This window comes from Chelonoidis abingdonii, chromosome 7 (genome assembly GCF_003597395.2).
Source record: "Chelonoidis abingdonii isolate Lonesome George chromosome 7, CheloAbing_2.0, whole genome shotgun sequence".
NCBI lineage: Eukaryota > Metazoa > Chordata > Testudines > Testudinidae > Chelonoidis > Chelonoidis abingdonii.
In genome coordinates this window covers 57,948,156-57,969,736 of record NC_133775.1, presented here as the reverse complement: position 1 = coordinate 57,969,736, position 21,581 = coordinate 57,948,156, and the positions used below count along the sequence as shown (strand labels likewise).

The 21,581-nt window shown below is 55.6% G+C and overlaps 1 protein-coding gene across 1 annotated transcript in view; it reads left to right on the top strand.

Annotated features, from left to right (window-relative positions):
• Positions 1-20,965, top strand: part of QSOX1 (quiescin sulfhydryl oxidase 1) — a 42,305-nt gene extending 21,340 nt beyond the window's left edge. Inside the window, exons 5-13 of the mRNA XM_075067897.1 lie at positions 1,317-1,407; positions 2,533-2,678; positions 5,497-5,631; positions 7,934-8,063; positions 12,812-12,934; positions 13,091-13,238; positions 14,330-14,506; positions 16,222-16,601; positions 16,761-20,965. Coding sequence (XP_074923998.1) covers positions 1,317-1,407; positions 2,533-2,678; positions 5,497-5,631; positions 7,934-8,063; positions 12,812-12,934; positions 13,091-13,238; positions 14,330-14,506; positions 16,222-16,601; positions 16,761-17,480 — 2,050 coding nt within the window. The 3' untranslated portion in view covers positions 17,481-20,965. The remainder of the gene's footprint in view (positions 1-1,316; positions 1,408-2,532; positions 2,679-5,496; positions 5,632-7,933; positions 8,064-12,811; positions 12,935-13,090; positions 13,239-14,329; positions 14,507-16,221; positions 16,602-16,760) is intronic.
• The last annotated feature ends 616 nt before the right edge of the window (positions 20,966-21,581 follow it).

Below are 21,581 nucleotides of genomic sequence, written 5' to 3'. Positions count from 1 at the left end.
AGATAGCAGCCAGGACTCTGCTGTACAGAGGGATTCCTGGCTCCCAGCCCTGTGCTCGACCCACCGGACCAGGCTGTGCTGGTTACAGGAAAGCTCACCACTACTTGAGCCTGGAAAGCCCCTGTGGCTATAACCTGTTAATGCTGGGGGCAGTGGGGAAAGGTGTTAAGCCAGGAGGCAGAAATGGATCTGTGAAGCCAGCCAGGCTGCCTGCAGTTCAGCAATGGAAAGGAAACTCCTCAGATCTGCCTCTGGTGATTGCCGGGGCGAGTGTGTGAGCCCCTCTCCCCTTCGGGGGTAACCACACCCTTGTGCTTTCTTCTGTGCCTGTGAAGCTGATCTGGCTCTTCCTGGGTATGAGTCACCTAGGCTGGGCCTGGCTGCGCCCTGACAAAAAAAAGGGGTTTGAGCTGCACTGCCCACTAGCCATGCCTGCCCACATTTCAGTGGAGGAGCGGGAGGACAGCCCCTATCCAGGTGTTGGACAGCATGCTGCAGGTGTCTAACTACCCTCTCCTCCCCACTGTCTGAGCGTTCCAGCCTGGGCCCCCAGCAATGCCCCCTCCTTCCAAAGGCACGTCTCTGTACTCCTGCTCTCTCCCGGCTTCGGACGCTGTGCCGTGCACAGCGCTGCTCCTTGGCAAAGGTGGATTTATTGCACCTCTCAATGCCCTGTAGACACTTATCCTCTCTCCCCCCAACCCCCGAGTTAAAAATGCAAAGCCACAGGCAGAGTTAATCAAATGCCACAGGTGTGGATGGGGAAATGAACCCCAGCCAAACTCCAGCATTCCAACCTCATGTTCAGGCTCCCAACTGTCTGATGCCCCACGGGGGAAATTGGAGGGGTTCATTCCCACTCCCCAAGTGCAGAAGCGTTTGGGCTCAGAGATAGGGTTCAGGCTGTCTCTAATGTGACCCTATCTGTGTCTTGATGAAACTGCTCTGACTCTAATCCCACTGCTGGCTTTCACAGTAGACAGGGTTCCAACCTCAAGTCCTTCCATAAACAGTCTCCCATCTCCCGTTCCTTGGCTGACCCTGGCAGATTACCATACAGCCAGTGAACTGAAGCAGAAAACCAGGCCGATAAGCTCCATGTGAATTGAACAGTGTATAAGCAGAGCTGATCTCGGCCACCTACCTGGGCGACAAATCCAGCTGGGTTCAGCTCTGTGCAAGAGGGGCAAACACCCAACCCTTTGCCAAGCTGCTGTGTGCTGTGCTGGTAGGGAGCACGTTCTGCGCTGCTGGGGCTGGCGCGTTCACCCACTCGCTCCGTGTCACTGAGAACACTTCATTGTTTTCTCCTGCAGCGTGGAGGAGATCCGTGGGTTCTTTCAAACAAATAATGTCACATACCTGGCGCTGATCTTCGAGACGAACGACTCCTTTCTGGGCAGAGAGGTGGGCATTATTGTTTTGTTCAGTATTTGTGTTGCTGTAGCACCAGGTTGGGTTGGGGCCTGTCACCGTGCCTCCCTGGGTCACAGCTGAGGATGCCAACTTCAGGACAAACTGCTGAGAAACATGCATGCTTCAATGAGTCAGAGCAGCCATTACCCATATTCTGGCTGATGCATCCTCAGCTGCTTCTATGGCCTCTTGTGTGAGCTAAGTGTCCTTCAATGGACCATCAACTTGAATAGCCCATTCGCAATATGCTGACCAGACTGGATGCAAACTACCAACCTTGTGAGCGTTACCACAGGAGCAAACACATTTGAAATGCTGGTACATAGTCAATATTCATAACTTCAGACACCAAAATGATACATGCATACAAACAGGATAATCATATTCCTTTTCTTTTGACACCTCACATGACACATCTTGTACAAGATTTGTCGCAATTGTGTAACAGTAGTATCAACAATACTCACATAATGTCACTGGGCCCCATTATGCACTGCATTTACATGTAGTGAAAAAATGACCCTTTCCCCAAAAAGCGTATGGTCTGAGTAGATGAGTGGAGAGACGAGTTCTGATTCTCCCCCTGGGCCCCTCAGGAGTTAGTATACAAAGATGTTAACTGTTCCTTGACTCTTTATATCCTTTCCAGTTTCCATAGCCATCACGTGCCATGCACTGCAGTTAGGTAAGGCTAAGGATCAAGTAGTGGTGAGCTTTCCTGTAGCCAGCACAACATTGTCCGGCGGGTCGAGCACAGGGCTGGGAGCCAGGAATTCCTGGCATCATTTATTCAGGGAAAGTTCACCTTTTGTAACTTAGCGCTGGCTCTGCCATTGACCTGTACCATAAAATGTCTGTAAAATGGAGATCCTACTTCTCCACCTCTCGGGGCTTTTGTGAGTGTCAGGCCGTGTTTGTACAATGCTTTGGAGGCATAAAGTGTTCCCTCAGTGCTAGATATTGCTGTGTCCCGACTCCTGCTGGGAGAAGTGGGGGCTGGAGCAGCCAGCAGCATCCCACACCACCCGCCAGAGGAGAGAGCTGCTGTACGTGAGCTTGGCCCTGGGACATTCTGTTCCATAGCTAGTCTAACCCATGGAGCGTGCTGCCTTGCAGGTGACGCTGGACATGCTGCAGTTTGAGAACATCGCTGTCCGGAGAGTGCTGAGCAGCGAGGAGGAGCTAGTGAAGAAGTATGGCGTGACTTCCTTCCCTTCCAGTTTCCTACTCATCAAAAACGGAACCTTCAGCCGCATCCCTGTGTGAGTCCTTCTCTGCCGGGACCCAGACGGGGTGGCCTGTGACATGCCAGGCCTTCGCGTGGCAGCTGGGTGTGATGCTGGCAGGTGGATGCCACTGCCCCTAAAAAGTGGGAGGATGAATCCTGACAGTGTGGGACTGATGATGGAGGGAACGTGCTGCACTGAAGCTGGGAATGTGAACCTCGGTGCTTGTGCACAGATTCCCCTGCCCACGGCCCTTAGAGAGAGATCCTGTGGCGTTTGATAGGGATAAAACCCGTAGGGTTTTATGGCAGCTCCTCTCCTATCCCAGCTGGAGAGCTCTGGCTCGAAATGGTCTACAGAGGGAATAGTGTTCTCTGTTAAACACCATGGGACCCTTCGCTAAGGGATGGAGTGTGAATCCTGGTGCTGGTGGGCAGATCCCACAGAGATAAAGCCAGCTCCAGCCTTCCCTGCCCGTTCTGGGCTGCCCCGTGTTGAGACACCTGGTGTGGCTTTGTGATGCTGTGTGCGGTTTTCCTCCCTGGACTGCCCCACCAGCTACAGCTACAAACTGCTGAAAGCCCCTCTAAACTCAGCCCAGCTTGCAGGTGTTTTGCTGTCTGGGAAATTCATCAGTGGACTTTGCAAAGCTGGCAGGGAGTCAAGTTGTCCCTGACCACCTCCTCAACTCAGCCAGCCTCCCCACTCCTCCGCCTTGATTTTCTAATTGCGGAATAGTTCATTAGGAACCAGACAATGGCTGGTTCTGAAATGCTGGCAGAGAACAATGGCGCCGGGACTCAGCCCCTCTCGTGGGTTCCTGCTGCTGAACGGCACGTGAAATAGCAGCCAGATGGTGCCTTCGCACCCTCAATGGATGATTGATGTCAGGCTGGCAGTGCAGGGAAGAGTGTGGCAGGGCAAGGGGGTAAACACACTTGCGGCTTCCCTAGGAAGGGTCGTGGGGAGGGGTCACTTGCTTGGGTCATAGCCGAGCAGGGAGTTTTTCCTAACGGGAATCGTGGCATTTGCAAATCTCATCTGTGCTGCTTGGCGTGCGGGGGACGGGGTGAGCCAGGTTTAGGGGAGGAGAGGTGCTCTCTGATGATGCCAGCTTCACCCAAGAGCAAAGTCATTGTTTCCTTGCCGTGGAGCTGGTGGAGGGGAAAATTGCTTGTGACGACGCCGTCTCTCCACCATCTGCTAGTGGGCAAACATCGGGCTGTGAAAGCAGAGCGGAAAGCGGGGGCTCCTCACTGCTGGCTCTCCTGGGCTTTCCTGCCGCTGCCTCTCACAGAGCCTGACAGCTTTGCTGTTCTGCGTGGGTTAAGTAGGGAGTCCTATATTCCACCCTCTGCTCCCTCTGTCTTGCCAAGCTGTCCTGAGAGACAGCAAAACCTCCTACAGCACCCTGGGTGCCAGGGCTGGGTTTATCCTGTGCAGATCCCAGTGCATCCGTATCCCCAGCTCTTGGGTTAGAGGGCGTTACTGATTCCAAGAGGGTAAAACCCACACGGGCAGAACTGGGAATTGCCCCACAGAACGGGGAGGAAGAGGCAGGTCCTTGAGGCAGCAGGTGTGGTTGGATCCAGGTGGTGGCATATCTTGTGCTTCTGTACCCCTCTCTCCCTCTCGTTGCCCCAGCCTTCCTCCCTGCAGCACCGATAGCCCAGTCTAACCCCAAATGTTCTTCTCCACCCTTAAAGTGCTTCCTAACCAGCTCTCCTGGTTCTGCCTGCAAGCCCTTGGCATATTCCCTGAGCTGCCAGAGGAGGCAAACCCCACACCAGAAGCTAGGGTGAAAGGCGGCTCCAAGGGATAGAGCGAAGCTGAGAGAGTGGCTGGGTGAACTGGGGCTGCCGATCCCCATGAGAGCTGTGCCCTTCCTCATGCCAGCTGGCCTGGAACACATGCGGTGCCCAGTCAGAACATGAGTTCTCTTTATATAGATGGTTTGGTTTCTAGTGCTCTCCCTTCCCCCTGGCCAGAGCGCCATTAGGGACACTCCCTGTAGTGTGGCCAGTGGGTCTCCAGTCTTGGCAGTCAGAAGAGGTGCTGGCTCTGCCTTGTCAGGTGCTTCAGGGTACACACCAGTGGCTGCTGAGAATGTGTCTGTAGAGCTGGTGGGAGGAGCGGAGAGCAGAGACCCTGTCCTGCAGAGAGGGCAGTCCGAAGGCAGGAGTGGGGCCATGCAAAGCAGGCTCAGGCTGATGGCAGCAGGGCCACTCCGGCTGTACGTTCGGAAGGAGGCCCGGCAGGGAGCTCAGGGAGCTTGGCTGGGACGAGCAGAGGGGCATAACTGGGAATGGATGAAAGAGGCAAAGGGAGCAGTAGGGAGGGGCACATCGGCTGAGCACAGGGAGTGGGAAGCGCCAGAGGTAGCAGTTCCAGGATCAGGCGGACCAAGGAGGCAAACCCATCCCCTTCCAGGCCTGGCTTGTGTGCATGTCTCTCCACCCCTGTCAGGGACAGAGCCTTGTCTCCTTTCTAGGCAGCTGGAGCAGGGAGCTAGTGATTCAAGCAAGACCATTACCAGCTGGGGACCCTCTGGGGCCACACAGTTAACAGTGCAGCTACTCTCCCGTCCAAGGACACCCATGGAGTCCCCCTGGGCGTATGGGGCCTGACGGTGCATGTGGGAGGGTGGAAGCAGATGGGAACAGCACACATTGTTATGCCAGGAATCCCACTCCCATCCCCAAGGACACATCTGGGCTCCTGCCTGAGTGTGACAAACCTCAGGGTCGCAGGCAGCTGTGTTTGTGGTGATGGAGAGGTTAATGGGGGTGAAGAGGTGACCCCCTGTGCAAGTGGAAGAGGCTCCTCTCACGTGTTTCCATTTCCTTCCCAACAGGCAAATGGAGGCGCGATCCTTCTACACGCATTTCCTGCGGAGGCTGCCTGGGGTCATGCGAGGCCCCTACGCACCGATCAGGGCACCAGACATGCTGATCAAGACAACCCCCACCCCACGGAGGCCTGCAGACCGGTGAGCACCCCCCGGCCCCACTCTCCTGTTTGTCCATACACACCCCCTCTCCACCGCCATTCCTCCACAGAGCTCTCCCTCGGCTGGGTAAGCGCTGGGCCTCTAGCATTATGACTGGTTTCGGAGCTTGATGCTTCCTGTGGGGGGATTCAGAAGGCCTGGCCAGCAGGAACGCTTGCAGACAAAGGGAGCAGAGGAATGATCAGTCGGCTTGACAGGCGTGAAATGATGGCTACGACGCCAAGGCCGGGGCAAGCAATTGGCCGAAGCGGCAGAGCTGGAGGAGCGTGGGTACCATATTGCAGTTTGGGGCAAGGGAGTCATTCATTGCTGTCACTGCTCTTGGATGCTCAGAGAGCAACAGCTTCTTGCCATCTGGACCTGGTTGGAGGGGCTGGGCCTTTCCTGCCCTTTTCTGCGCCGTTGTCCCTTGGCGGTGAGATCCGTGTGCTGTGCCCTGCGTGGGGTGGCACCATTCGGACACTGAAGTTAGCATGGGATGGGCCTGCTGCTTATCAATGCTGGGTCCCAAGGTCATGTGAAGCAGCTGTGCTCTCGTGGCCTGTGCTGACTGCCTTTTATGAGTGGACCTTCAGGTATTGGCCTATGAAACCCTAGAGTGTCACACTCACCTTCCCCTATGTTACAGGGGTGATCAGTGGAGCTGATGGCCCTGTGGTTTGAAAGGGCGGAAGGTGGAGGCAAGGGCTTTCTCCATAGAGGGACCTTCTGCTGGGGAACTTGCTCTTGGATGCATGCCCCGTTCAGCAGAGCCGAGGCTGGTTGACATCCAAGCCGTGCTGCAAGCCTCACCCGTTTTACCCTGCTGGGTGGGACTAGAGACAAGGCAGTGCAGGCCGGGTGACGCTGGGCAAGGTGACTAGAGAAAGTGCTGGCAGCTCGTGATCTCACACCTCAGGTCAGTGGAGAGCAGTGAAGAACATGGCTCTGAGTTCAGTCATTACCAAGGTGCCAGTAGGGTGACCAGATGAGAGGAAGAAAATATTGGGACACATGGGGGGGCAGGGGTCCACTGGCGGAGGGGAAAAAAAAAAAGCCAAGTGCTGCCGGTGGAGCGAAATATCGGGACAAATTGTGTCCCGACCAAAGATCGTTCGAGACGTATGACAAACAGCTAAATATCGGGACGGTCTCAATTTTATCGGGACATCTGGTCATCCTAGGTGCCAATATGAACTGGGGACAGAATACCGAACAAGCGTCTCTTGTCCTGGATTCCTCGGCTCTGGGGAGCATTGAGATTGGGACAGATGAAGACGATGGCCACCTCCCACATAGGGGTTCCTCGGACAGTTGGGGGCATAGGGAAGCCAGGGGAGGGTGGCGGTGATGATGTGTCTTAGTGGGGCTGTGTAAGTAGCTGAGATGGTTCCAGGGCTCTGCTTCACTCTGCAGTATGTTGCTACCAAAGCCCAAATACTGAGGTGACTCTCCCTGGAGCCCCACAATGAGGGACAGGCTCTCTGTGCCCCAGGTTGCTGCTGTTTGAGTTTAATATAAGGGCCTTGACACTGGTAGGTCTGGACTGCTTGCTCCCAAGGGACTGCAGGGGGCTTATGCTTGGAGGGTGAGGCTGCAGGCTGGGTCAGTGGCAGGAAGAGATGTGATCATGCTGCTTGCTCCTTGCCCCATCCCTTCCCCCTAGCCCACCTCACTGTCCAGGGATACTGTAGGTGTTCCCCTGCCCTGCTGAAGGAAGGGAGAGCTCATTGCCTTTCTCCCCCCAGAGGAGGCCTGCAGGCTCTGTGGTGGGGTGCATTCTGCTGGCGTCTGTACCGTGCTGGGATCCTGGGTGTATCTCTCCCCCTCCCCCGTTTCTATCCGCCCACCGTTCCTCCTTTGCTTTAGCTGTGGATTAGCAGGCCCTTTGCTTTTGGTTTTGCTGGGGTCGGGGGGTGAGGAGCAACTGTAAAACACAACCAGTGTTATTCCTCTTGATGATGCTTCAAAATAAAGAGCGCAGGCCCCTTCGCCTCTAGCCCCACGGGGGTGAGTGCCATGCTGCTAGTGAGGGCACTGCAGGGGCTGAATGAAGCTGGAGGCTGAGCTAACCTCAGCCTCTCTCAGGGTGAAGCCAAACTCTGGGTCGTGACTGAGTTCTGCCATCCCCTCGTGGGAGAAGGGGCCAGGACTCGCAGCTGTAATGAGGGGTCTTTTCCTCCCAGGCAGATCCTGGGGGGATACAGTTAAGGTCCCTCACTGGAGCAAGGGTCAAGGACCCCCTTTCTGCAGGCAGGCTCAGCCGGTTGTTAACGCCCTGTTTTTCTCCTCCGCTCTCCAGCTCAAAGGTGTACATGGCTGATCTGGAGTCTGCGCTGCACTATGCCCTGCGGGTAGAGGTGGCCCGGTTCTCTGTCCTAACGGGAGAGCGGGTGAGGGCCCTGAAGGACTTTGTGGCGGTGCTGGCTAAGGTGAGCACTAAGGAGTCATCAGCCAGGTAAGGCCTGGGCGGTCTGTAGCCCCCTCATGCTGAGAGCAGATACAGGGCCTTTGCTGGGGCCTCACTTGCCACCGTGGCAGTCACTGGGCCTCCCCTTCGGTTGGATTAGAGGAGGGGCAGGCTGGTATTTGAATCCTGTAACGAATGAAGCTGGGCATATCCCCATACGTGTTCTGCTTGAACAGGTCTCCCGAGAACCCCATCTCCACACTGTTCCGCACCCCACATTCCGGCCTGCATAGCAGCCCTTGTGACGAGACCCTGGAGGGCTCGAGCGCTGCTCTACCTCAGCCGGCCTCTAACAAACCCCCTCGGTTCTGGCTGCTTGGCCCTAGTCCCTAACTCTGCTTGAGCTCTGATTGTGCCTTTGTTTAGATAAATGGGAAATTGGAATTGCATCGTCCCCTGTGCTAGGCATGAAAATTATATGTGCCCTTCCCAAACCTTCACTGGTGACCTGACCAATCGCATCGAGCCTGGACATGAGCCATGCCTTTTGAAATCCTGTCCACCCGTGCTCAGCCATTCACCATAGCCACTTCCCCCTGAACCTCCTGCAAGAAGGCACCACCATGGCTGGTTCTCTCTCCCTCCCCCACCACCTTGATGCAAATTCTTTCCTCCTGCTCCCACTCCTACCTTGAGCATCTGCGTTGGCTGCACCGGTAAGCGCACACAGCAATGCCCTCTGCAGTGGGCGGCTTTGAAGTGGAGCGCGGACTCCAGATCAGCCATGTACACCTTTGAGCTGGAGAGCAGAGGAGAAAAACAAGGCGTTAACAACTGGCTGAGCTTATGGGCACCTCTGTTTTGCTATGGCAGATATGTGGCTTGCCAGCCATATATTGTCTCCTATACAACCCTCCAGAACTTGCCTTTGGAAATCCTCTTTCACAGTATGAAAGAACTCTCCTCATGCAGGATGCAATGCGATTTTGATAGCAATGGACCACTAAGGACCTCTTGCACACAAGCCCCGTTTCCTTTGGAAACCTGGGTTTGATTTAAAAAACTGGAAAGGGTTCTGAAAATAGTTGCCGGAATAATTCAGGGTCTAGAAGACGTTCCTTATAGTGAGAGATGTAAGAAGCTCAGTCTGTTTAATTTCTCCATGAGAGGGCTGAGAGGTGACTTGATCATGGTCTAAATCAGGGGTGGGTAAATTTTTGGCCCAAGGGCCACATCTGGGTGGGGAAACTGTATGTAGGGCCATGAATGTATGGCTAGGGCTGGGGCAGGGGGCTGGGGTGTAGGACAGGGCTCAGGGTAAGGGTTGAGGTGCAGAGGGGTGCAGCAGGGGGGTCAGGGCAGGGATGCTGAAGGGGGTGTGGGGTGCAGGAGGCGTTTGGGGTGTGGGCTCCAGCCCAGCACCGCTTACCTCAAGAGGTTCCAGGGTGGCAGTGGCACACAGCGGGGCTAAGGCAGGCTCCCTGCCCGCCCTGGCCCCACTCTGCTCCTGGAAGTGGCGAGCATGTCCGGCAGTGGCTCCTGAGGGTGGGGTAGAGCAGGCTACTCCACCGGGTGCTGCCCTTGCCTGTGGGTACCACCCCCGAAAGCTCCCATTTGCTGCAGGTCCCCGTTCCCGGCCAATGGGAGCTGTGGGGGGCGGTGCCTGCTGGAGATGGCATTGAACTGAGCTCTCTGTCCTCATCCCCCTCTTCTCCCTCTCCCCCCAGGCCACATGGACGTAGTGCTGCACAGAGGGGGGGCAAGTGGGGCAATTTGCCCCAGACCCCGTGGGGGCCCCCACGAGAATATAGTATTCTATAGTACTGCAACTTTTTTTAATGAAAAGGGCCCCTAAAATTGCTTTGCCCCAGGCCCCCTGAATCCTCTGTGCAGCCCTGTTTAGCCCCGCTGCACCATCGGGCTGGCAATCCCGTGGGCCAGATTGAAAGCCCTGATGGGCCGGATCCGGCCTGCAGGCCATGGTTTGCCTTCCCTTGATTTAAAGATGCCGAGTTTCTAATCTGCTGGAGGTGCTCCCCCCGGCTCTGCCCGGGCCTGCCCCCACTCCACCCCTTTCCCCAAGACCCCATCCCTGCCTTGCTTCTTTCCACCCTTGCCTCACCTCTTCCCTGCCTCTTCCCGCCCCTGCCCTGCCGAGCTCCTCCCCTGAGCGCACTGCACCCTTACTACTCCCCCCAGTGCCTCCTGATGCCACAAAACAGCTGATCCATGGTAGGCACTGGGAGGGAGGGGGAAGCATTGATTGGCAGGGGCCCCCTGGCAGGCAGGGGACATTGGGGGAGGTTCTAGTAGCGGGGCTGCACTGAGTGCTTAGCACCCCCCATTTTTTTCCCATGGGTGCTCCAGCTTGCTTAAGACCTAGCCTGCTGGTGGCCTGGCTTTAGCTAATGCTCTCAATCAGGGCCGGCTTTAGGCCAATTCCACCAATTCCCCTGAATCGGGCCCCGCACCTAAGAAGGCCCCGCACCCAGTGAGAATCCCTTCTCTGGCTAGAGGCACCTTTTTAATTTTTACTCACCTGGCAGCGTTCCGGGTCTTCCACGGCACTTCGGCGGTGGGTCCTTCAGTGCCACTGAAGACCTGGAGTGAGTGAAGGACCTGCCGCCGAAGTGCTGCCAAAGACTTGGAGCACCGCCCGGTGAGTACAAGCCCCACGTGTTTTTTGTGTTTTTTTTTGTCATCCCTGCCGGGGCCCCGTCGAAACTGTTTGAACTGGGCCTCGCACTTCCTAAAGCTGGCCCTGCTCTCAATCTCTCTCACTTTCTTGAGCATGGAAGATTTCATTAAATGAATACCGCACCCTGCCACCTTTCCCTTCAAAATACAATCCCTCAGGAGAGTGCAGGCTGTGTTCGACCCTCAGACAGTTGAAGGGCAGCTGGGGTTGGGGGTTTGCTACACCAGCCCCTCAGGCTCTGGAACCTTCAGGGGACCAGTCTATACTGTGAAACGTGTTTGGTGTCAGACAGCTGTAGTAATGTGAGCTCCAGATTAGGAGACAAAGCTGTTCAAATGCAGGGAACAGAGAGTCCAAGACTGAAATAGCACAAGGAATCCAGTTCACCAGCCGAGCTCCTTCCCTCCTTGCAAAGCTCAGAGATGTTGGGCGGGGGAGAATGGGAATGGGGTGGATGTAGATGGGGAGGGGAATGGAGGGGGTGTGGGGGGATGGGAAGGGGATGGGTGTATGTGTGGGAGGTATAGATGGGGAGTGAATGGTGTGTCACTGGGGAGAGGAACAGAAAAGGAGAGTGGGGGGGTATAGATGGGGAGGGGCATGGGGGTGGAGTGGTGGGGAGGAGAATGGGTGTGTGTGGATGGAATGGGGTGTGGATGGAGAGGGGGACGGAATGGGGTGGGTGGGTGTGTGGATGGAGAGGGGAATGGGTGTATGTGGATGGATGGAATGGGATGTGGGTATGAATGGGGAGGTGAATAAAATGTGGGTGAATGGATGGGGAGGGGAATGGGGCGTGTGTGTGGATGGAATGGGGTGGGGGGAGGGGAATGGGTGTGTGTGGAGGTATAGATGGGGAGGGGCATGGGGGGTGGAAGGGTGGGGAGGGGAATGGATGTGTGTGTGTGGTTGGAATGGGGTGTGGATGGGGAGGGGAATGGGGTGGGCATGTGTGTGGATGGAATGGGGTGTGGATTAGGGGGAAGGGGAATGGGTATGTGTGGAGGTATAGATGGGGAGGGGAATGATTCTCTTGCAACCTCTTCCCCTTCTGCTGCCTCAGTCTGGTGGTTGGGTGTGTACCATAGTCTAGAGGAAACAGTTTTGTGCTCAGTGCAAGGTGTTTCAGATTTAGGCCACTAGACGGAGCTATGTCACCAGGATTCCCATCTTCGGGAATTTGCCTTCTCTGCATGTGCAGACTCTGATCCTTAAATCTCGCGTTTCCCAGAGACATGTAGGCCTGCGGGCAGAGAAGCATTTATTTTAGAATGGGTCACCTGCTAAACCTCACCCCAAATCTCCAGTATCCCCTGGGGCCTTTGAAAGGAGATAGCGGGGGGGTCTCCCCAGCAAAAATGTCAGTTCCCTGTGTTTGTTTATTGTCTGGCATAACGGGGTATCCATGGAGGCTAGACCCTTTTGCTTTCATTCCCCCCGCACTTTCCTGGGTCCCCACCTCCTGCTTTTACCCACCTACACTGTCTCCTCGCTTTATGTTTGTCCCTGAAGTGGGTTGCCCCTGCAGCCCCAGTCACTCGCTCCCCCCCTCCCTGGAGCGCTTGTGGTTTTAAAGTGCTGATACTAATCGGATTTGTGTTGACTTATTGTCAAAGTAGCTTTTCGTGTTCCTCGGAGGCTATTTGGAGTTACGATTGAGATTTGGATCTTGGCTGTTGGCCCACAGAGCTGACTTATTCACAATGGTGGCAGCTTGAATACAAATGAAAGGGCTTCCCAGTGCTGGCTGCTTGGATCGTTGGGGGGAGGATTCATACCAAGCTGGACAGCCTGAGACTAGTGTAGCTGTGAGCTCCCCACAGCCAGTGCTCCTGCACCATTCCCAGCAGTGACTCCTGCTGGGAGAGGCTGGCATTGCAGTCACCAAGAACCTGACTTTATCACTGTAGGGTGATTTGTGTCCTATTAGCCATCATGCTCAGTAAAGGTCTCCAAATGTGCCCTGGAATCAAAGCAGGAATTTCTCCCATGCCCGGGTTCACGTTGACCATAATGGGTAGCAAGGCTTTTGTTGTAAAACGTATTTCCTCCTTGCTCTGTTCTTGCTGTAGTATTTTCCTGGCCGCCCCTTTGTCCGGAACTTCCTGCGCTCTGTGGACAGGTGGCTGAGGAATGCGAGAGAATCAAGGATTCCCTACAGTGGCTTGGAGCTGGTCTTGACCGGCAGAAAAGAGGTGGGTCGCATAGAGATGATTTCCCTTTAGCCCTGCAGTGTGAGCACACTTCTGCCTCCCCTAGTCCTTTTCTCTCAGTCCCCTTCTGCTCTCCCTGCCCTGCCCACCACGTTAGCCCTGAGGTTGTTACTCTTTGCCTGTCTCTCTCCCCATCAGGGTCAAGCCCCGGCGGTGCTGTCGAACAGCGTGACGTGGGTGGGTTGTCAAGGAAGCGAACCTCATTTCCGAGGCTACCCCTGCTCCCTCTGGACCCTCTTCCACCTCCTGACAGTGCAGGCGACTAGACACCGCAGGCTGGGCACAGGTAAACACACGACCCCGTGCATGTCCCACTCTGAACGTGCCGGATGATCTAGCTCTTGGCCATAGAGAGAGGGGTGTGGGAACCACAATGATAGCTCCCCTTGGCCGTAGCTCAGGAATTTCGGGAGCTGCTGCCCTCTGGGAAATGGGATGGGGAGAGGGTAGGTAGGCTCAGACCAGAAAGCTGAAGTCAGTCCTAGGGTTTTAGAAGGGTTGCAGTCCCTGCTTGAAAAGCCCTTCCAGCCATCCCTGTAGCCAGGGAGTTGGTAAGCCCCACACTAGGTGGCCCATTGTAATGCCCCAGTCTCCTCTCACCCCACCTTGCATGCCTAGCACCTGCATCTAAAGCCTGTATCTTGTGGGTTGCCAGATCCTCCAGCGTGAGCACTCTGCAGCTCTCATGTCAGGTGGTTGGCTGCCACTTCTCCCACGTCTGGGTCAGAGCGCTGAGCTTCCCAGCCAGCCAAGGGGGCTGCGCTCCCATGTGGAATCTTAGCACCTTCTCATCAATCAGCTGTGCATGGCGCTCTGTCCTGCCCCAGGGCCAAATGTGCTGCTGTCTCTGCTCAGGGAGGGCCAGATCACAGCTAGCAATAATAGTATCTAGCTCTTCTGTAGTGTGGCTCTTTATTTACAGCTGAACGCTAGCTCCAGGGCCTGCTAGGTCACAGCGGGTGTGTCTTAAACAGGACATACAAGCCCAACTGCAGAGCCGGCCTTTGGCATCCCTGCTGGTTTTCCTCAGGATCCCCTTGCCCAGCCTGGTTCATGGTGCCATGGTGTACCATGGTGCCATGCCAGCGCCTGCCGGTACACATGGGACTGAATGCTCTAAGCGTCTCACACTTCACTGGAAGCCCGGTGCTGGGCCTCACACAGCCCTCTCAGTGTAGCTGAGGCCACCTGCTTCATGGCACTGTGATCCTGAGCTAGCTGGTCCCGTGGACCCACCCGACCTTGGATTGCTAGCACTCTGCAAAGAACCTGGGTTCCTCTGGGCAGCGTGGACAGCAGGGAGGCCGCCAGGCACAGTGCTTCTCTGAGCTGCCAGGGTTTCCCCAGCCGACTGAGCTGTCTCGCCTCCCCCTCCAGGCCCACTCGAGGTCCTTGGTGCTATGCGCGGCTACGTTCAGTCCTTCTTTGGCTGCCGGGAGTGCGCACAGCACTTTGAGGGCATGGCAGCAGAGTCCATGGACAAAGTGAGAAGTGTGGATGAGGCAGCCCTCTGGCTTTGGTCAAGACATAACCGGGTCAACGCTCGGCTGGCAGGTAAAGGGGGGAAGGGAGGGGCCTGCTGGTAAGCCTGGTGTTGGCCGAGGAAAGAGGGGTGCAAGGTGCCTGAAGGAGAAGTTATCCCTCCGTGCAGAGGGTCCAGACCCTCTGGCCATATCTGGGGAGGGACAGGGGGACAGGGTCTTGGGGATAGCTGACTGCAGCGAGGTTGGAATTTGAGATGAACCTCATGGGCCAGCTGGTGCCTTGGCTTGTAAAGCATAGGCTGGGCTGAATCAGCTCCCCGATGACACTGTGCCTGCCCTGCCACTGCTGCGCAGTGAGGGAACGTCTCTCCTCACAGCTTGATAACTGCGAGGTGAGCTGGGCTGAAGGGGGAAGCCTGGGGCACAGGGAGGTGTGAGAGCGCTCTGCCTGCATGCTGCGGGCCAGCTTTGTCTATTCATTTCTCCTTTGAAAGCAGGAGGCGGGTAGCCATGGGTTAATTCTGCAGCCTGGCAGGGGGCTGGCGGAAGGCCATGGGGAGAGATCGCAGACCCTCGAGGTGAAGGGAACAGGCAGCTGGTGGTGCTGAGCCAGAGACCGCCCCAGAGAGGCAGTTAAATCTTATCCGGCTTCCCACAGGGGGCTTTAAAAGCTGCCACGTGTCCTGGGAGGACCCTCCCCCCGAGATGATTCTCCAAATGCTCCATTCGCGTGGAGACGCTGCCCCTCCCCCTTCGCACATGAGCCTCTGGAGCCCAGTTCAGGGGGAGCTGGGACAAAAGCAGCTGGCAGCTGAGAAGGAAGAGGGAGCAAGAGTGGCCAGGCAGGGGAAGGAAGAAGAGAATGACTTCCTGCTTGTCAGTGCAGCCTCCCCTGGCGGGGGGGCATAGCTAGGGTGACCAGATGAGAAGGAGAAAATATCGGGACACATGGGGGAGGTCAGCCGGCGGAGGTAAAAAAAAAAAAAAAAAAAAAGTGCTGCCGGTGGAGCAGCGAGGGTGGGGGGAGTGCTGCCGGCGGAGCGAAATATTGGGGCAAATTGCATCCCGACCAAAAATCGGTCGGGATGCGGGACAAAAGCTAAATATTGGGACGGTCCCAATTTTATCAGGATGTCTGGTCACCCTAGGCATAGCACCCTCCACCCCAGCTCACAGCATTCACCTGGAACGCCCGTGGCCCAAGGATGTGCCCCAGGCTGACACCCAGGGCCTCTGGCAGGGAGACAGCAGAGCCCACTGAAGCCTGGGGGAACCTACCGGCCTTGGTCTCATTGTGGGGAGACGGTCCCTGCTCCGGTCGGTCAATTGGAGGGGGGGCGAGGGGGCAGGGAGGAGACTCCCAAGTCTCAAGGGGCTCCAGCTCTTGGCTACAAGAGCCTGTTCTTGGCACTAGGGTAGGCTAAGGGTTCTTGCACACCCGCTCCCTGCCCCTCACTGTGGCTGAAGGGCACGTGAGCAAGTGGAGCTGCTCCTGCAGGCAAGTTGTGCGTGACCTCCCAGTCAGGGCGATGTACGAATCCCACTAGAACTGTGCCCCCTGCTGGGAGTCTCACACTAGCAAGGGGAGAGCCGGCTAAGGCTGGAGGGCTTTGGGCAGGTTTGGGGTGTGTCTGTAAGATCCATAAGGCACAGAGGCTACTCCCTTTCCTTCAGGGCTTATGGGGTAGATGTTAAATGCTGTGGTAATTGTGCTGGGACCGTCTTGCCACTGGAGCCCCTTGTGGGACTGTGTCTGAAGCCTTTTGTTCCATCTGATTTATCCAGGTACCGAGACCGAGGACCCCCAATTTCCCAAGCTGCAGTGGCCTCCCCCGGAACTGTGCCCTCTGTGTCACAGCGTGGTCAACAGGCGCCATGTGTGGGACAAAGCAGCTGTGCTGCGTTTCCTCAAGGCCCACTTCTCCCCGGCCAACATCTTCTTAGACTACACGGAGCCCGAGAGGGCTCTGGTGGTCAGGCGCAGCCGGGAGGCAAAGGAGGGAGCTGGAGAGTGGGCCATGGGTGATGGGGAAGAGAGAGGAGAGGAGGAGGAAGAGAGAGGAGAGAATGGAAGAGGGGAGGAGGGAGAGAAGGGAGTGAATGGGGAAGAGAAAGAGGAGGGGGAAGAAGGAGAGAATGGGAGAGGGGAGGAGGGAGAGAAGGGAGTGAATGGGAAAGAAGAGGAAGAGGGGGAAGAGAGAGGAGAGAATGGAGAAGAGAAAGAGAGAGGAGGGAATGGGGAAGAGGAGAGGGAAGAGAGAGGAGGGAATGGGGAAGGGGAAGAGGAGGGGGAAGAGAGAGGAGGGAATGGGGAAGGGGAAGAGAGAGGAGGGAATGGGGAAGGGAATGGGGAAGGGGAAGAGAGAGGAGGGAATGGGGAAGGGGAAGAGGAGGGGGAAGAGAGAGGAGGGAATGGGGAAGGGGAAGAGAGAGGAGGGAATGGGGAAGGGGAAGAGGAGGGGGAAGAGAGAGGAGGGAATGGGGAAGGGGAAGAGGAAGAGGAGGGGGAAGAAAGGAGACCAGGGAAACCGGAGGGAGCAGGGGTGGGAATGGAGGCAGGTGGCTCGGAGAGACGAGGCTTCTTGGGGCCACGGAAGCCAAGTATCGTCCGGATGAACCCCAAGATGCAGGAGCTGGAGGAGGACATTGTGGACCTGGATTCCTTCAGCGAGCTGCACTACAAGAGCAAAGCCCTGAAGGCTGCGGCGGCCAACAAGGGACGGCGACTGAGCAAGAGGGACACCATCCCGCTGCTGTTGGCGGACGACAGCCACGAGGCCTTTGACTATGCTGCGGCCTGGGAGCGCCTGAGGCGGCGGGGGCTGGGCTCCAAGCAGCTCATCGGGGCCCTGGAGGAGGACGAAGGGGACGCCCTGAGGAGGAACCATTGGTTCCGCATGCTGGGAGTGGGCTTCTCCCGCCTGGACGTCAGCCTGTGCATCATCCTGTACTTCCTCTCCTCCATGTGTCTGCTGGGCATGTACACCTTCTTCCGCATGCGCACGAGGCACCGCAAGGGCCACCCCGGCTTCCCCACGGCGTGAGGCTGGGGGGTGTGATGGGGTGGTGGGGGTGATGGTATAGGTCAAGTGCTAACAATTCCTTCCGGGGGTCTGTGACTGGAAAAGCATCTGACTTTCTCTGTCAGGGTTGCTAGGGCAATGGGTGCAGCTGGACGGCTTCTGGATCTTGCCACCACTGGCCACATGGACATGGGGCCACCCATCAGACAGATATGGCAGGGTGTTCTTCAGGGATCCAAGAGTCTTACCAAGCCACCCGAACTCCTCAGAGACCTATAGCAGAGCTGCTGTCGGGTCAGGGTGCGGGGCTGGAGGACGGAGTGAACTGGGAGAGGTGTGGGGAGTTCTAGCTGCGTCCCTGTTTACAGTAGCTCAGCCACTGGTAAGGATTGTGGGGGGAGGGGGGTCTCCTTTCTGGTCTGTTTCCTGCTGAACCGCAGTGAAGGTGAATCCAGCTCAAAGCACCAGGCTGCCCCAGAGGGTGCAGAACTTTCCCTTTGCCAGATGATTCCTTCACTCTTGTAGGCCAGAATCACTGACCTGCTCAACCCAAACTGCTCTTGCACTGCGCTCAGGGTGTATGTGACACCCCCCACAAATAAGGGACTGCGGTGCCACTGTCTGGAGATACACACAATGCAGACAGGTGCTGAGGAAGCCGTGCAGCCAGAGCTAAGCCAGTTCACCGTAATCCTGACCTGTAACACTCCTCCCCACCCCCATGTACTATTTGTGTCATGAGCCACTGCTCTCCTTATCCTAATGCATCTCAATCCTGTCTTGAAATACCACCTGCTCCATGCTCTTGGGTTCCTTCTATGCTGGCTCTGCATTTGTGAGAGAGGGGGTCAGGGGTCAGACTCACCAGTCGGCATCTGGCTTCTGAAGTTCAGGGCTCGCAGGGGAGGAGTTGCTCCCTTAGCCCAGAACAGCTGTTACGTCCAGCCTCCCTGCAGCCCAGAGTGCACATGGGCACAGAGGTGGGTGGGAAAGGACACGGACCCTTGGTCTGGCCACAGACCGTTCTGCTGGAGCATCTAATTCTGTGTCACCTTGGCCTGTCATATTCAGGCTATCCCCAGCCTTCTCCTGTGTATGCAGGGGGGTGGCATTAGTGCTGGCAGGTTTCTGTGTCAGCCTGTGCTGTGTTTCACCTTCTGGGGGCATGTCCCGGGCCAACAGGCCACCTGTCTGAAAGTCTTGCAGGCAGATTTGCTGCTATCCTCATGCTTTAAAAATAGAAGTGGGAGGAGATGGGGGGCTTTGTCAGTCCCCCCACCATATATTATAGAGTTTGTGAAACTGGGAAGAAACTGGAATTCTTCCTTTTGGCACCATGGGTGGGGCCAGCCTTATAGCCAAACTCCCCTGGTACAATGAAAAGCCATAGAACCTACCAGGAAGTCCTGTGCTGCTCCATTACTCCACTTTGTTCCCACCTGCTTCAGCATGCAAGCATGGGCGCCTCCATTAGGGTGCCCAGGTATGCATTTGGGTGCTGTGTTTTGGTCTTGAAATTCGAGCACCCAGAATTGTACACAAGTTTCCCAGATGCACCCAGGCACTTGTTCAGTACTGGGAATATTCCCTCTCATGTCCTTGTATAATAAGCACCGTCAGCCCAGTGCAGTCTATCTCTGACCCCTAGCGTTAGTGCATCTCACCGGCCTGCAGTTGTTGTCGCTTTGTTCAACCTTTCTATGAAACCCATTGTGCTGGAGTCACTATTGAGCTGAGGAAAGAGAATCGTAATGCAAATCTTGGCATTGCAAGAGTCACTTAACTTATCCCACATTCATACGCCAGCTCTTCTTGGGTCCCCATCCCCTGTCCTTTTTTTTTTTTTTTTTTTCTTTTGCATTATTTTGAGTGAGGTCTGCAAGGCAGGGACTATCTAGCACTGTGCAAATGACCTTTGGGCTGGTGAGATCCAGAGGCTGACCGCACGCTGGGTGAAGGAGAATTGCTTATTGATTGTTCTAAATGTAGCTCCTGGTACCATCCAAGTAACCCCTGTAGGCTTTCTTCAAAGGGTGCATGCAATAGTTACAAATTAGGACCAAGCTTTTCAAAAGTTACCAGAGATTTTGTTTAGCCTGCTTAAGAGGCCTCGAAAGGGCCTTACTGTCACAGGCGGAAATCCAGCCCCTTTCAAGGCATGTCAAGTTTAGCATCTGAAACCACTAGTCACCTTTGCATACCTTGCCCTGGGGGACCTGCTGGGTTAGTTCTAAGGCCTTGTCTGTTGTGTGGTTTTGTGCTCCATCGCTGGATGGGGAGCTAATGTAGATTGGCTGCTTGTGCTTCTGCCTCTGGCATCTAACCCTGGTCAGACAGCTGTAAAAATGCTAGTGGCCAATCTACTCACACTGCCGCTGGTGGGGTCCTACAGCAATGATGGGTGACACCCAGCCTGACCTGTGTTTTATCATCTCTCCCCTTTTTTTGTTTCTTTTTGCATCCCAAAACCGGGGAGGAGGATGGGAGGGACCAGTGCCTGGAAACGGGGACAGCCCTGGAATTTGGGGGTGGAGAGCAATCTATGATTACCCTTCCCATCCCCCACTTGGTGCGTGAGAACATCTGCCCAGAACCTCTCTGCCTTGTCCAGCGTAACCTGGTCCTACCTTTGGGAGTGGTGAGGCTCCTGTGTCTCTCCCTTCTGTGGGTTTGTGCTGTCCTGATGAATCTGACCTAAGCCTGCCAGGATGTTTCTTAAGCCCAGACTGGGATAGCTGAGTTCTTTGCTCTTTTCTGAAATGTGCCTTTAAAAAAAATCTGGACTCCTGAGCTACAAAACATTGACTTTGAGATCATCTGTGGATTGCTCCCTGATTTTCACTCAGTTACCTTCCTTTTGCCATCTACAGGCTGGAGCTAGGGGATCGACTTGCTGGGCTACTGGATTTTGTTTTTTGGAGGGGGCTTGGAATGTATCTGAGCCTCCCAGGGCTGTGCCCGTGAGAAGCTATGCTAGCCCACTCAGAACTAACGGGCACCCCTCAACCATCTGAACTGGCCTGGCATCTGAAGTAGCTTGCTGCATGCCTGGTCCTTGATGAGCTAGTGTTTGTGGGCTGGAAATAACCACTCAAAGGAATTCTGACATCACATGATGGGATCACACATGCCCTTCCATGTTGCCTGGCATCATGGGTCTTTGTGTGTCACTGGGCGGGGGGAGGGGTACTGCACCATTATCTGTCTCAGCCAGTGTGCTGTAACGGGCAGACCGGCTTCCGTACTTGGCTGGTCCCAACCCAGAGCTTTAGCTCAGTGTGTCGCCCCAAGCTGAGGTCTGCTCTAAGATAGGTGGAGGAGAAACATTTAATTGTCATGAGACGGGTTGGTTTCATTTTCTTCATTTTAAAAGTGGTGGTTGGTTTGTGCTCTGTTCCCAGTGCCAGGCTGCTGTGCCAGAAGGAGCCGGGGTCTCTGCGTGCAGTGTCTATGCTTGTGTTAGTGGAATAAATTATTTTTGCTAATAAACATTCTGCTGTGTTGGATCACATATGTCTAAAGTGTGCTGAGTGTGTGGGTCTGAACTGCTGTGACGTAGAACAGTGCAACACAGGCCGTGACTCTTGTCTGCTGAACTCCAGTGGGGCCAGCCATGGAGCTGAGTGGGCTAGGGACCAGCCTGCTTTTCCTTCATGCCCTGTTTACTCTTGTCTCTTCTCCACCTCAACTCTCCTTGGGCCTCCTGTTCCTGGCCTCCTTCTACTAGCCCCCTCCTGGCCCTGTAACCACCTCTTTTTGCATCCCCAGTGCAAATCTGATGATGCATTGTGTGCTACTGAACACCTTCTTGGCTTGGAGGGAGGGGGTCTGAGGAAAGACTTCTGACTCCCCACTGTCAAAAGAAATCTATGCACATCCCTACATCTCTTTTGTCTGTGCAGGACCCTCCAGTGCATGAGTTGTCCCCAGCGGTGGAAGTAACTTAAAGGACTAATCCATATGCTGGAATCCTGGGTGGGGTGTGGCCTCAACCAGAAGAGGTGGGGCCTTTCAAGATTTAAAAGCCTTGGGGCTCCAGCTGTGGCTGTGAGCCCCCGGGCCTTTAAATCACCTTGGAGCTCCCAGCTGCAGAGGTGGCTGGGAGTTCAGGCAAATTAAAGG